At 39.4% G+C, this 15,694-nt stretch overlaps 1 protein-coding gene across 7 annotated transcripts in view; it reads left to right on the forward strand.

Annotated features, from left to right (window-relative positions):
* The window catches only part of ZNF827 (zinc finger protein 827), a 106,794-nt gene that overhangs the window by 42,565 nt on the left and 48,535 nt on the right, over positions 1-15,694 (forward strand). For 6 of the 7 annotated variants that reach the window (XR_006170485.1, XR_006170484.1, XM_042828420.1 and 3 more), the window contains exons 4-5: positions 475-955; positions 12,712-12,945. Coding sequence is in view for 5 of the 7 variants with exons in the window: in XM_042828420.1 (XP_042684354.1) it covers positions 475-955; positions 12,712-12,945 (715 nt within the window). In the remaining 2 variants the exon portion in view is untranslated. The remainder of the gene's footprint in view (positions 1-474; positions 956-12,711; positions 12,946-15,694) is intronic. The other variant, XM_042828423.1, reaches the window with a different exon arrangement.

Genomic DNA, 15,694 nt, shown 5'->3' on the forward strand with positions numbered 1-15,694 from the left:
TTTTTTTTTACCCTAACAATAGATAAATTGATGGTGGATGTTGCTATGCAGAACAATGGTTTACTGGGTTCCTCTGAATGATTTTTATTTATAAGTTACACAGAATAATCATGCTTAGCAGAACATGTAATAAATAGGCTCTTCTGGAGTTTCTTTGTTCAGTTTTGTTTTTAAATCAAGGAAGTTGCTTGTTACATTTTGAAAGTTTTTTTACATACTGACAGGTCATCGGGATCTGTTTCACCCAAAGCAGACTTCCATCATTTCTATGATAGAAAACCAGATGTTTCCACGTGTGAGAGAGTCTTACTGTTCTTAGTATCTGACCTCTTTCCAAGTGCTCAGAATGCAGAGTTCACTCATTAGCTAAATTTTCTCGTTTTAAAACAGTGAGGAGTATGGAGCTGAGATTTCTATAATGGTAGTAAACTACTCTGCTTAACACATGCTTTTATCTTTCACCTCTTGAACCAGGTTCATCAGCACCAAGACAGGGGTGAGACCTTTCAATGCCAGCTATGCCCTTTTACCTCCTCCCGCCACTTCAGCCTGAAACTCCATATGCGTTGCCATCAGCATTTCCTCAGGACAGAATCCAAAGTGAAGGAGGAAATACCAGAAACTGAGGTGAAGGGGTCACCACAGCTAAATAGTGACTCCTGCCCGGGACCACAGAGGGAAGGAGTTGGACCTGACCTTATGGGATCAGCATCTGTATCTAAAACATCTGATGTGGCTGGGCAGGCTAGTGGAGGTATTCCACCTTTACTAGTGAAAGAAGAGCCCAAAGATGACAATGGCATCTCAGCTGCACCTTTTGCTCTTAGTACTGTTGACAGAGCCCCCAACAACACAAAGCTGAAAGACTCTGACTTTGTGGCCAGTACAGCATCAGCACTATTCAGCCAAGACATCTCTGTCAAGATGGCATCAGATTTTCTTATGAAGCTGTCAGGTAATTGAGCAGCAAGCAGCAGCAGCAGCAGCTGCTCCTTCCGTGGGCTAAGAAACCCTTTGCCTTGGGGTTGCTAAGTCATTGAATTTCAGGGAGCAAAGCATTGCAACTTCTTAACATATAATTTCTTGTTTTTTGGATAAAAAGAGAAGTGCATGATGGAGGGAAGAGGGGAAGAAGGTGGGAGAAGACAAAAAGAGAGGGATTTTGCTGTTTACTGAAACCTGGAAGTGGGAATGAAAACTTGTTTTCCAGGCTTCGATATTCACTGACAGTTGTCTCAGCGAATCTCATTTGGTGTGTTTTTCAGGTATGCTAACTACATGTAGGTTCTGGTTTAAAGTCACCGAGGGTCACAAGCACCAGCACATTAGAAAATTCAGCTCTTAATTTTTTCCTCTGCCTTTACCCGTCTGTTAAATAGGAACAATAAATGAATGGTGACCTTTCTTTCGGGGAGCATAAAATAACTAGTTGCTGCTTGTGAAGTACGAATGTTACTGCGTTTCTTGATTACTAACATGACAAAAAAGGTAGTTCTAGAGATTCGTGAATAGTTTTTAGTTTTTTTTGTTATTCTAATTGAAATCCATATCAAATGCAAAAGGATTTTTTTGTTTGTTTGGTTGGTTGTTGTTTTTTTTTCCACTGTCAGGTTATTGCTGTGAGCATGATATTTGTATGTGAGAGTATGAAGAGGCAAATGTGCTTAGGGAAAATCTATTATACCTTATGTGCTTTCTTATTGATTTGACTGAACTCAGAATTGTGGACATGCTGTTGTTGGAGTGTTGTTGGAGGTGTTCTACATACTAAACGTTGTTGGTTTTGTTGGTTGTTTTTTTTTTTTTTGTTAATTGGCCTTTAATTTTCAAAGAGAAAGAAGTCAGGAAAATGTCTGAAAACTGAAGAAACTTCTGTTTCACAAGGAGCTGTCAGTCCATGTTGCAAGGTCTAGACTTTGGAGATAGAAGATGCACTTTACAGTAGAGAAGTGGTCACCTTTTTTCTTTAAATGGAATGTAAGTTGTATTCTAGTTTAAAAAAAAAAATCAGGTAAACTAGGAAATTAACTCTGTCCTCATTGCCCTTTTAAGGTGACACGGCAGCATTTTGTTGTGGTAGAAAAGGTTGCTATCCTCATCTGCGCGGATCTCTGGGATAATAATGCTGTGAGGAATGGAATAGAGTGGAGAAACAGCAGAAATGAAGCTTGAGGCTTCATGGAGCCAGCACAGGAAGGAAAAAGACAAGACTGAAGACAAGCAGGAAGTACAGTGGGTTAGCACGGTTTCTTGTGTGGGTTGGAAGAAGCCACATAAATGTTTCCTTAGAAAACAAAAACAAAAAAAATATGTTGCTATATTATTATGATAAACAAAAAAAAAGAGCAAGGATGAGTCTGTATGTTTTTTTTTAGTTGAGTTTCAAATTTGGACCCTATGCAGTCCATTTCTGGTGTATGACGTGTGGTCATCCCATGCGTCGTCCTTCTGATGCCTATTAAATTTGTGTTGTTTCACACTGAGTGACTCCACATCATCTGTGCTGAACTGTGGATAGCAGTGCTGGTGAGGGCTACGTGTAGCAAGAGTGAGAGAAGAAAGCTGGAGAGGAGGGGAAAGCTTGAATGCTGAAAAAACATACAACGTTTTGATGTGCTGTTTTTCATGTAGCCGTTGATCGGGAATTGTTTAGTGTTTGGCAGGCATTGGTGTTTTCAGTGTCTGATCTATTGGCATCAGCAAAAGGATATAAATGTACATTATTCATGCAAAAGACCTATGCCGCTATTTTATGGTGACTTACTAAAGGTCTTGAAACCTGACTTGTATGCACTGTTACCTAGCAACATGTTATAAAGTCACTGGGGGAGTGAGATGTATCTGTAATTTTGTATGTGTGCATATTTGGTTGAAAATGTTCTGCCAGTCACCAAGTTTACTACACAAGGAGAGCAATGTTAAAAGGAAAAGAATTTCTTTTCTCTTGAGATTTATATTGTTTTATACATTTAGCTCATGCTGTCCTCCACATAGTGCACATAAATTTAAGTGAAGTAAAAGTAATTCTCTTTTAGCAAGTTGGCTAAGTAATAGCTGCATTTTTTTTTTTGAATCTGCCTGCTGTGCTGAACCAAGTGATTTCTTTATTATGACACACTCTTCTTAGGCCCATCAGAACTTCAATTATTGGCCTTACCTTCTCAACGATATAAATCTTCTGACATCACAAATTGTATATGCCAGTTGTAACAGCCAACACAGATTTGTCGAGACCGTATTATGTCAAAACAATCTAATTTTCTTCTCTGACAGGCCTTGTGGCTAAGAAGTAAGGAGTAGAGAGATATCTGGGCTTTTAGAATTTGGCATTTATTCTTATTTAACATTGATGGTTTAAATGAACATCTATTTTTCCTTGCCTGTGTTTATCGTCCTTCCTTCTTCTTGGTTAGTTTGAGTATGTGCATCTCTAGCTTCATGAGAAACCGTGGAAGCGGGTTGGTTTTCATTTCTGGGCAATTTCAGCCCCTTCTTTTTCAAGTGTCTGTCTTTGGATGTGTTCTTGCCTCCCTTCAGAGCCAGGAGTCGTGTTTTCCAGTGCTGTCTCGGAGCAGAAATTTAACAGGCGTACCTGAGGTGGAAGATGGTACAACGCTGGTGCTTCTTAACTATTATCAATTTTAAAATTAAATCTTTGTAGGCATGTATATCATCATGACTCTTAGTATTATTTCTAATAGTGCAGTACTTTTCTAGTCTAAGAAGCTGCTATCAGGTGACTGGAATACAGTATGCTGAGAGCAGGTTGCAGTCAGAAGCAAGGGTTGCTGACAGAAGAGATCTGGAGGAAATGGGCAGCTATTCAACAGACAATTGGAAGAATGCTACATCAAGAATGACTAGCTAGTCTTCTAGGAAAGAAAGAGGCGCTAATAACATCACACTGTTGCTCAAATGTTGATCATTTGACTGGGATGTATAAGGAGTAGAATGGCCCCAGAGAAAGGGCTGCTCTTCTCAGTCTTGCTAAAGAGCATGGATGGTTACAAGGACTTCAGAGGAGAGCAGCAGAATTGACTGGCAGTTTGGAGAACCTGTCCAGAGAGGATGGATGAACGGGAGTGAGGTTGTGAAGCCCGACAAGAAAGCTAAGGAGAGTCATTAGTAAGCAGATAGTGCCTTTAAAAGTTTGTTGAAGGGGATAAAGAGGAATGGTCTGTTGGCAATTCATGATGACTGGGATAAACTTCCAACTGTTCAGAGAGATTGCAGCATCTCCACTACTGGGAGTTTTTAAAAGATGGTGAGATAACTTCTAGTTGGATGTGATTGGTCAGGTGTTAGGCAGTAGTGAATTAGACATTGTGAGAAACGGCTACAAGAAACGCAAGCTGAACAAGTAGCAAGCTGCAGAGAGGTGAAGGGAGGGAAAAACTTACAGATGTTCAAAGTTGGATCTGATTTTGAGATGGCCGTAAAAGGACTGCGCTCAAAATGGCTTCTGAAATTTTGATTTTAAAACACTTATGCGATCTTTAGAATCAGAGAGGTAGAGAAATACCAGAATAAGTGATCTGAGATCTTTTTGCCTTGTTTTTCTAAGTTTATGCCATTACGTGTCACATAAGTTGAAAGATGTGTGTTATCTGAAATGAGGCATAACACAAATCACAGTGTAAAACTGAAAATAAGAACAATCATAGAAATCTTTACCAGGTTATTCTTTAGGTTCTACTTTTAGGTAAGAGGCGCTTTCACATTCACCAGCAATTAAAAAGGATTCTCTGGAATTTTAACTTTGAAAGCATTATTGCTTAGAAAGAGAATTAGCTGATTACTCTTAACATAAAACCTTATACTAGAAGAATATCTAAGCATGGGCATATCATTGTGTTTAAACCTCCCCCCTCTTATTTCAGTGGGATTACCTCTATGCTTTAAGATGGCCATTGCTCTTTCAGTGCTTTCCCAGAATGTTTTGCTCCCCCAGTCCACAAATTCTTTGTAACCACATTCATGTCTTAATTTGCAGAGCGTTTGCTTTTCCTGTTTTAAAAGTTTCAGTGATAGACTTTATACAGCGCATCTCTTTAAATTCTGATGACCTTCCACCCACTTTTAAGGCTTGTTTTCTTTTTAAATAAAAAATAGCTTTCACAGTGATCCAAATTACCATGCCCACTGAACTCTAGTGAAGCTATTACAGTGCCTGTGTTATGTGCAGCAGTTTCTTTTCATAACATTCGAAAATAAATGGAACCCATCAAAATGAATGTGATTCTTGCACTATTGATCTCAAAGGAATTCTGTGTGGAAACAGTAATTGTAAGGCATACTTCATTCCCAGCCTCTCTCCCCAACTTCTCTGTGTTCAGCAAGTGCATTACTGTGGAAAGCACATCTCTTCATCTTCTGACGTTGTGTGTCATCACTTGTGCCCCACTTCTACCATTCATTTTATGTTCCCCAAGTTACTTGCAAGGAAAAACTTTAATATACAAAGGCTGAAGGAGAGATAGCAAGCACGTTGCATTTGGGACTGTCTGCGTTAAGCAGTGAGAAACTGTGGTTTCTACCAGGTTAAGTAATGTCTGATGTCACTGTTGTGTGACAAGTCAAATCTTTATTTTGGAAAGTAATGCCACCGTGGGATTTTGGTGACTGTCCAAAACACTTAGGTACTGCATTCATGTTTTCTTAGCTGATTCCTTTAATGGTGCAACAAGATTGTAAATCATCAGCTGCGTGGAAAATATTAGCAGAGAAACAAAGTAATCAGTTTATCCGTTGTGTTTGCCTCTTGAAAAGTACTGCGTTCCTTAAAGGTAACACAAGTAACTTGAGATGTTGCAGCGCTTGTCATTGCCTGAGCTGGCTGGCTTGAAGACTGTTGTCATAACTGATGTATTTGTGTAGCAGGTTCCAAAAAGAGGGCCGTGCTGCCTATTTTTGGATTCGTAGTTTATGCCAGAATGTAAAATCTCAATTAGATTATGTAAGCAAACAGGACTGGCAATTATTCAGCCATATCCTTACTTTAAGAATACTGCAAATTCCGTAGTGTTGCTATTAGAGCAAATACCCCTGATGTCATCAAGATCTCCTTCAAGAGCCTCTCTCCACTTTGATACATTTCTATATGGACCTTTAATTTAACATAAAACTGAAAAAGGACAATAGTACAACTAATTAAAACCTGGGCAAATAAAAGTCTGTACTAATCTTTGCCACTTATACATGGCCATCATTGCTTTTCAGCAACTGCTAGTCTTCATACCACTAAATTCTTGGATGTCTTAAAGTCATATGCGCCTTACGTCATGTATTGCAGAAGTTCTTAGAGTTGAGTAAGATAAAGTGTTGTAGACTGTAATTCAGTTGTTTAAAATACAACATAACAAATTGCTTTTTTTTTTTTTTTTTTTTTTTTTGTGTGTGTGCGTACTCGGCGCAATGGAACTTAAGAGACGACCACAGTGTGACTCTGGACTGGACCAGTTCTGTGCTTACAATTTTTTTTTAATATCTGCACAAATTTCTATATTTAGGGACAGTTAGACTGATGGGTCCTTTGCTTTCCTGATTACACCATTACTCTGGGTTGAAGTCTTAGCTCATGAGCATTCCTGTGAGAGCTATCTAAAATGGGAATTGAAGATATTAGTTCAGTCATCTCTGATTATTTGTTTCATCTGTTTGTTGGTTGGTTTTTGTTTTTTTTTTAATTTTCTTAAATATAAGAGCCGTTCTGGTGGCATTTCTCTTTTTCTCTGTTTCTGTTCCTTTGTAGAGAGAAGAAATTTCCACAGTGCAAACATTTATTTCCTATCAGCAACAAATTTGCTGTTATTTAGATGTTTATCCAGACAGGAGAACATGGTCTTAGATATTGCAGTCTTGTTAGCAGGTGGGTCTTTGACTGCATACCATAGATCTTGGAGCACGGGGGTATGGTACTATGACAATTTGCTGAATTCCTCCATTCCACTTGGACTAGAATGTTATAGTATTCTGAGGTGACAGCAGCAGGACTGGTCATTCCCCAGTTGCTGGGTCTCATTTTGTTTAACTGTAGTTCCTTAAATGCAAAACAGCTGTAGAGAAGATCTGGATAACAAGCTGACCTTTTCTGAGCCTCTACTTACACAATTTCAGTATACTTGAGCAGGATAATTTGGAAGACCTCATATTTTAAGCGGTCTCTAGGAACCCTGAGTTGGCAAATTTTGGTATCGTCGTACTACTCGTGATCATCTATTCTGTTATTCCACTGCTTTGATTTTTTTTAAAAAAAGCAATGCTGAATGTCCTTGAGCCATAAGCAGCTTCCCGTTCTCCTCCTTGGAGCCCGGTACCTTAGTTATTTGGTTGAAGGCAGAGCAGAGGGCATTGCAAATGGCGTGTAATTGAGTTAGCCTTCCTGTGAGGGGGGAGTACAATGAGGTGCTCTCTTGGACAGATCAGCACTCTGGGCAGAAAGCACCAAAAAGAAATGAGACCAACTGGATAGCCCTGCTGTAAGAGTAGTATTTCTCCTTGTAGATGGCCTCTATGTGTAGCATGTTGAACATAATTTATCAGCCCATTGGATTTTAGTTTGGAGAGACTCCAGCAGATTCCATTTGCATAGATTTTTGTTTTTTGCAAAGCGATTTGCTCACCAGTGGCTTCTTCTGCAGCATTTGTGCCCCTCACTCAGTTCTTGAGCGTCCTCAAACAGAAGCCATGATCTCCATGCAGAATGCCTACACCTAACTGCACATGTCCAATATTAGAGTGAAAATAGAAGAAGACTCAAGTCATAACCTTCATTGACTACAGCTGCCTTAAGGAGGATTGATGCCCAGCATCAAGGAAATGTGTCTTTTGAATACCGTGGAACCGATGCAATGAAGGCCCTTGGCTCAGAGTGTCATTCAGATGCTCTGGCTGCACTGGGGCACGGATAAAATTCTGTTCTTTCTTCAGGTAGCTGTGCTGTGATTCTCTCTATGGCAGGTCTGACTATAATTGAAAAAGTTTAGTGTGAAGTGTGTTTTGGAAGGGATCCTCACTTTCCCCCTTTTTCTTCAGCCATGAAGTCCTGTTGTCTCTCACCTCTGTATGAGGGAGTCGCTGTGATGGTGCAGCAGTGTACTGTGGCATTAGAGATTTTCAGCAGAGCTTTTGACTCAGGCTGTCATGGCCTTCTCTTCTGTTCTACTGTTTTGTTGTTGAATAATATTTTTTTTTCTTCTTTCTCTTTGCTCAAAAGGAAAGGTGAACAACTCCTTGCTGTTTGTAACTTGCAAATGAAGCAATCGGCCCATTTTTTCCTTTTTCAATTAAAAATGTTGTTAGTATGCAGAAATTCTCAGTGAGTGGACTGATGCAGTTAGCAGCTTTTATCAGTCTTTCAGATTAGTGGCAGATGCCCATGGCTTTTCTCGTGGCATTTGGCAGTTGGTGACAAGTGTTAAAACTTTAATTTTCTGCTTTGTCAAACGGATCAAATGATCCCAATTTCCAGGCAGATAGAAAATGTCAACTTGGAATCTCCTTTGATCTGTTCTATTTCTGGGTATGGAATGAAATGGAGTGAATGGGGAATTAGCTACCCTTCTTGAGAGCCTGCTGCCTACTGGCTGGGTTTTCTGCGTTGTTCATCCCTCTCGCTTTGCATTTCTAAATTAAATTACTGCTTCAGTCTGCAGGCATTGCATCCTTCAGTCTGTTCTCATTGCAATTCAGGATGAATGTAAGTTACCAACAAATTAAGTATATGTATGTGTATCTATTTTTGTATGCAGATAGATGATGTTATTCCTTCTGGGGAATAATAATTTTGTAGTTCAAAGATGCTTTAATAGAATTCAACATCATCTCTTTAATCCTTGTCTAGTTCCAATTTTTTAAAAGATGTTTCATTCAGAAGGTTCTTTTTTACTGTTTGTTTGTTTTCTAAATTGGTCTCAGCCAATTTATTTCCCTTATTTGCAATGATTTTTTTTTTTTTTTTTTTACCTCTGTTTACCGCTCTCTCCAGTATAACCAGTGGATGCATCACTGTTGCTCTTACCCATTTTTTAGCTTTTTTTTTTTAACGTACTCTGTACGTAACTGTTGGATCCAAGGTAGGGTAGAAGCAAGGGCGGTTGATGTGCTTTGTTGTGGCTTGGTTGCTTTTGTCTCTAGTATTGTATGATCCTGATAGGCTGGACAGCCTCCCCTCCTTTTTATTTGTCTATTCCAGTTTCATTTACATTGGAATATACTTTAACGTGTATCAAGAGAAAGGTCCCATGATTTGATGCAACGGTTTTGAAACTGATGTAGTAGTTGTCTGGTTTTATTTGATTTTGTTTTCCTGGGAAAGAAAAGTGAGGTTGAAAAACCTGGTATTTTTTGTTGTTTTGTTTTGTTTTGTGATTTGTGTACAGTTCAGATGTTTGAGTTTTTTGGAAGTATGGTCAGTTAAGGGAACGTGCTGTCAGTTAACAGAACAAATAAAAATAGACCTCTTTCTTAGCTTATTAGTTCTGTCTTTGGTCCAAAGCAAAGTAGCACGGGCAGAACCAGCTACATAGATAAGAGCATTGCTCTTGGGTTTCTTTTTTTCCTCAGGTAGCATTGCCAAATAATCATCACTAAAACTCCTCTGGATTGTAGACCTTGACTGCATTTTATATTTCTCCTAGGTGAAGTCTGGTAGATGTACTGTGACAAACGGAACGCACAGAACTCGTGAAGAGCTCGTTTAGGCTAGGAATTCTGTGCTGGCAGGTCTGTTCTCAGTGTAGCTTTAGCACTGATATCCTGCACGGTGGTTCAAAGATGTTAGGGAACAATGGCTTGTGGCATTGTATGCTGTCAGAGGAGAGCTGATGTAGGTTAGGGAGATAAGGAATGCAAGAGATGGGAAAGGAAGGAAACTTGGTACCTTTCCAAAATGAGTTTGCATACGTCCCTGTCACAAAACTGCTTAGGCTCTATAATGACCTACCTTGACTTGTTGGTTTTCTGAGCTCTCAGTATTTGACTTCATCCTATTAGAGTTTGAGGATAGCCCTGGGATGAAGGAAATGGAGGTATCACTGGGCATCTGCTTGGGTTCAGACTGCCATTGAGTTTTGGCTCAGTGCTAAGAGTATTTTAATAAATGCTCATTTCCCCCAGGCGTGCCCACTTTTTTTCTTGTGCTATCCTCTGTCTGGTGGTGGGGGTTACTTGAAGGCCTTTGTCACTGCAAACTAGGGCCTGACCAAAAAATTTCCTAGCTTAAGTCTGTGCTATTACATAAGTATAGTTACAGTGGTTCTACTTGCGTGTAGATGTTTTACATTAAACTTTACATGGCTTTTGGTGGACCTTGGTGAATGGATGCAGACTTACTCTGATCTATGTACGTACGTATGTATGTTCCGTATCACCTCTGTATTCTAAATAGGAAAATTGTCTGCTGCCCAGATCTCTAGTGCTTCCTCTGCTTAATTCATTTCATGGGCAGAAACGTAGCAGTCTGCACTGGTTAAGGACTGTTCTTGGTGTGTATGCTTTATTTCTTCACTCAGAGTCACGCTTCCTTCATTTTCTGCTGCAATTTAAATTAATGCCTTCTTTTGAACACATTCATTTCAAGATTTTTCTCCAGAGTCTCTGGAAGTTCAGGAAGAATGCTCTGTAACAGTTGCACTCTGCTCCTGGTGGAGGCATTTTTCATACTTGCAGCAGTTGGAGTGGCTTATTTTAAAGAGGAAAGCCTGCAGAAGGCAGTGCAGCAGAAAAGGGTTGGTTTTGGTTTTTCTTCGGTGAAAATTCATCACCTCAGGTCAACCTCTGGAACAGACGGAGCTAAAGAGACCATGTAGAAAGCAGACTTTTGTTTTGTAAGTACCTTGATAAAGGTAAGATTGGTTTGAGAGCCGTAATCTATATTTTGGTGAATTAAAACCTGCTTTCATGTTCTATATTTCTGCTTTTTTGTTTTGTTTTGGTTTGGTTTTAAATGGAAAAAGTAATTCCTACTATTGGTAAAACTGCTTATTGTTCATACTGAAAACCACGTGTATGAACCGGTTTCGCTTCTGAAACAGCGAATAGTGGCAGTGCGTGTGTGCAGGTTGCATGTGTGCTTGCAGCGTGTACCGCTTTGATCTGGATGGTGAGCAATTTAAATGGGCTGCAGGAATTCAGATACTTGAGGTTTCAGATCTTGTAGGAGTCAGATTTGGGGGGAACTGCTGGGAAGTAGAGCAGCTTAGGAAATGAGCCAGGAAAGTGAGAAGCCAGAGAGTGGATAGGAAAGAGTGAAGTGGAAGAGGAAGTAAATCAAGGTCTTAAACCAGTGACCTTTGCCAGAATATGAGTGGGTATGACCTGTCACTGCCCTGCGCCTTCTGTCGGGTGTTGCTGTCCCCATAGCATGCCATTTGCTCAGCTTTTACTGTCCATGTCACGGGTTTGTAAAACAGCTTCCTGCAGCAGGTAATATACGTTGACTCCTAATACCTGCTGTGTCCAGTGAGAAGTGCTGTGGGGTGCTTCCTTCCTGTGTGGTCTGAGTAAGGTTTGATAGGAGTCATGAAGGTAGACAGTGGAACATCGAGTGGAAGGAGGAAAATACGTGGGAGAGAAGAGGAAGATAGCGAGGTGGATGGTGAGAGAGCTTAGAGAACGAAAAGGGGATTGATGTTCTGCCTTGATTGTTGGTGGAGATGAAAGTTCAGGGAGCGAGAAAGATGTAAGCTCATCAGCTCAGAGCACTGAAGGAGTCACCTGCCCTGTGTTTCTGGGAATTTAAAGTGAAATTTTGTACACAAAAAAGCCACTAACGACTGACAGCAGAGGAAGTGTCTCTTCACGGTCAGAAATAAATTAAAAACCGGTGAAAGATAATGCAACTTGTTTATCCTCCTGTTAGTCATACAGTCAGCTGATGAATTTATTTTGCGTGGTTCTGGCAGCATTGTCTAAGAGGTGTTCTTGGTTTTATCCCTTTGGCCAAGGGTAGTTCAAAGGATCCATCATTATGTAGGGGTATCTGAAAGATTGCTCGAGAACAGCAGAGTTGGATGAGCAGATTTAAAAAACCCCCAGGATTTCTGTATTCTTTTCTGAGAAGCTGCTTACATGGAGTATTTGAAAAGGCTATTTTAAACTGGCTTTCTTTCTTTTTTTTAATGGATGTAAAACTTGAAACAGTCCTCTGATAGCATCTACCAGTGCAGAGTTGTCTAAGAAATACCCCTCTGCTCTTAACTAAGATACCAACTTTTAGGATCTGTGATTTTGTAGTTGTTTTTCTCTGTATACTCCTCTTAGTTTTCTAATTTTTCTACTTTAATCTCTTGTCTCTTCTTCGCACGCTTCAGATCTCGGTATTTAGTACCCATGGGCTTTGTCAAATTTGCCCTTAAGTGTGATGGTATTTGAACTTCCATCCGGCCTATAGAAGACGTACAAACCGATGGGATGTGTGGGATGCTATTGCTGGAGTAGGGGTGAAAGAAAGAGAGGTTGAATGTTTTCTTGAACTCTGGTAACACGCAGTTTTTGTGTTTCAAAACTTTCCCTTGGTACAAAAGATGCAGGTGTTTCCTCTTGAAATGAAGCATCTCTGAATGCTGTTTAACATTCTTGCTTCCAGTACCTGCACTAGCATTTTTTAGGTTTTGGTTTCTTCCTGCTACTAGTTTTCTTCCTGCTACTAATTGTTCTATGATAATGTATTAGACACCTTGTTAAGTCGAGCTTGTTTCCTTCTTCTGACAGCTGCAAATCAAAAAGAGCCCTTGACTCCAAAGTTCAAAGTGAAAGACGAGCCTAAGGATGAAGAAGCTGCAAGTTCAACCTTGTCTCAGTCCAGCTATGTGTTCAGCCAGGAATCTGAAGCCTCAGCTCCCAGTGTGCCTAAGGAGAAACTCAAGCCACAGGAAGCACAGGCAAATATGATGAGGCAGGACATATCAGTCAAGGCGGCGTCTGAGCTCCTCATGAAGCTCTCAGGTGGGTATTTAATAATATTCAACTTCTTGATATTTCTTTAAAGTATGCTGACTGGCCTACTGCACAGAAGAAGTGGTAAGCTTCAGTAGCAAGGGAAGGAACAAATGAAAATATGTATCTACACAGGTTCGTACACATAAGACAACTCAGTTTGTTCTGTCACTGTAATATCTAATTATCTGTGTTCTGCACAGATTTCACTGGTCTTCAAATTAATGACTGTGGGATAAGTCAAAAGAAACTATGCCTTAAAGCTTTTAGATGCTGTCATTTTCAAAATGTACCAAAACATGTTTATATCAATTTATTCACATTTGTGTCACTTCGTTAACGTCATAAAAATGTTAGCTCAGTTGAACTAACTGAACTATATCTGATACGGTTTTAAAAATGGTAGGCTTTTAAAACCTTTTATTTTTTCCTGACAATATGTTGTACTTGAAATTGGGAGAAAAAAAAATGAGCTGAGAGCACTTGCACTTGCCTACATTGCCTTAGTAATACAATGTTCTGTCAGACGGTTAGACAGTATGCATGCGTATACATTAAGTACTGTTACAGCTGAAGGGAGTCAAATAAAAACGTATGTTCTGCTAATTATGCTTTATCTAACTGTTAGACTGTTAGAAATGATGTTTCACTTGAAGGAAAGTAGAAAGTTTGAATTTATACCTACTGGGAACAGGTCTTTATGATGAAAAGGAGTTGGACTTCTAATACGCTTCAGTTTTTAGTACCAGGAAATAAATGCTGGTCTCGGAGGCTAGGATTCATACTTCCCCATCTAAACTGAATCAGCTGGCTTGCTCAAATTTATACCTGGAAAGACTTGACTGGGATCTCTCACGTGAATTCTAACGTAATTAATTCACTCCTGCTCATACCTGCAGGTAAGAAGAATTTGAATCACTGGTTTGCAGGCCTTGGTGTTGATGGTGCTAAAAGTGCATCCCGGATGTAAATATTGATCAGAGCAGATGATTCCCAATTTTTCAAGCTCCCAAACACTAAACATTCTGTCATAGATAAAGTGCATTCTTGCTACTGGTATTTGGTTCAAGTATAGTGTTCTCATAACAGAACTTTATGGCCTAATGAATGTTAACCGATTACTTTTTTTTTTGTTGTTGTTCATTTAAATTAATATATATATATTTCCATGAAGGAAGAGCACCATAACTTAATGATTTTTCAAATGCCTCAGAGACTCTGAGGTTTTTGACTCTGGATGTTGAATTCAGTAGTAGCAGGCTGCGTTTAGCTTTAATGCAGATTTCGTTATATTAGAGCATTAATGACTTAAATGTCTGTGGGTGAGATCTGGCATATATACGTTCTTGGTCAGGTCTTCGGTCACTTCTGCTGGGAACTCCCAGTATTTAAGGGTTCTAGTAAGAAATAGACTGGTATAGTATTTCTCTTACGATCTCTTAGTGAGCGGGCAGTTTTCGCTGACAATAGACTGACAAGGAAAAAAACAGGATTTACTTGGGCATTATTGCTGAAATTGACATTCCAGAGTCAGCCAGTGGGTGGAGTTCTATTAACTTGATCACATGCACTGTTTTCAATTTGTACTTTTCTGAGATGCCATCTAAGACAGAAAGTGTAAAAAACGTACAGTTAAATGTGGAATAAATGTAAGGAGGGAATCTAAGATCAAACACCTGTTAGTACCTTTGGTGGGGTTTTTTGTTTGTTTTTTAATTTGCTTGCTTTATCTGATAGAATATTCTGAGATCACAACTGACATCCCACGTTATTTTAATCAACTTCTCACTCTGTTTTTAGTGATGTAGTATTTAAACAACTATTTATGCAACTATTTATTTCTGACATAATAGCAGACATCCTGACATACATGTTTCTGTTATTCTTTAGCAATAATGTTGCCAGCTGTTGACAACTCATTTGAGTCTCTTGGGATTAGGCATTTATCTTTCATGAGAAGGATGCACTGGCTTGTATTTTTCACTGGAAAATCTCTTTCCCAGAACAGTTGTACTGTGTTGCTGACTTTTAGCTCAGTTTATAAAGGTAGTGGAAGGCCTTTCTAGCTCAGGAACCTACTTTGTGCTACCGAGACAGATTCATTTGTAAATCACCTGTCTCTTGAGAACGTAATGCAGAGACTTGTCCACTGCTTGGAAATTAGTCTAAATCTAGGAGAAACTTGGAAGAATAGAAATGTTCTACTGAAATAGAATTTTAATATTGGACATTACTAGTAGTCACTGTGGATGTAGAAGTACAGAAGCGAGCAGAAATTCACATTTGCAGCTGTCTGTATTTCAGTTCTACTGCATAGGTTTACTGTTTTCTCTAAAAGCTAAAGCGCTGCCAGGACACTTGTGTGTTTTTAGCAGCAGACAACTAATGCTTGAGGTCAGGTCCTTATCCTGGGTATTACTTCAGTGGAGTTGGACTTTGTCCGAAGATGACCTTCATCTGAAGATGAGGATGCCCTTTTATACCAGTTTTCTGGTATATTGGTTCCACTTGAATTTAGATCTCCTACCTCACAATTCACAAGCTTGATGCATAATCAAGACATCACATTTTGAACACTTCTTCCAAAGAATAATGTCATTTATTGGGCGTATCTTGGTAAAACTCATTTCCATCTGTCCAGTCAAAACAAAACTTTGTAACAGCTGATTTGGTACATTAAAGTAAATAGAGCACCCGTTTGACAATGGTCTTTGTGGGTTAACAGTTTCAGCTGAAGTACAGATCTTCAACCTACATT

The sequence above is a fragment of the Centrocercus urophasianus genome, unplaced genomic scaffold, assembly GCF_019232065.1.
Source record: "Centrocercus urophasianus isolate 14NV4802_14NV808 unplaced genomic scaffold, USGS_Curo_1.0 seq_3, whole genome shotgun sequence".
Lineage (NCBI taxonomy): Eukaryota > Metazoa > Chordata > Aves > Galliformes > Phasianidae > Centrocercus > Centrocercus urophasianus.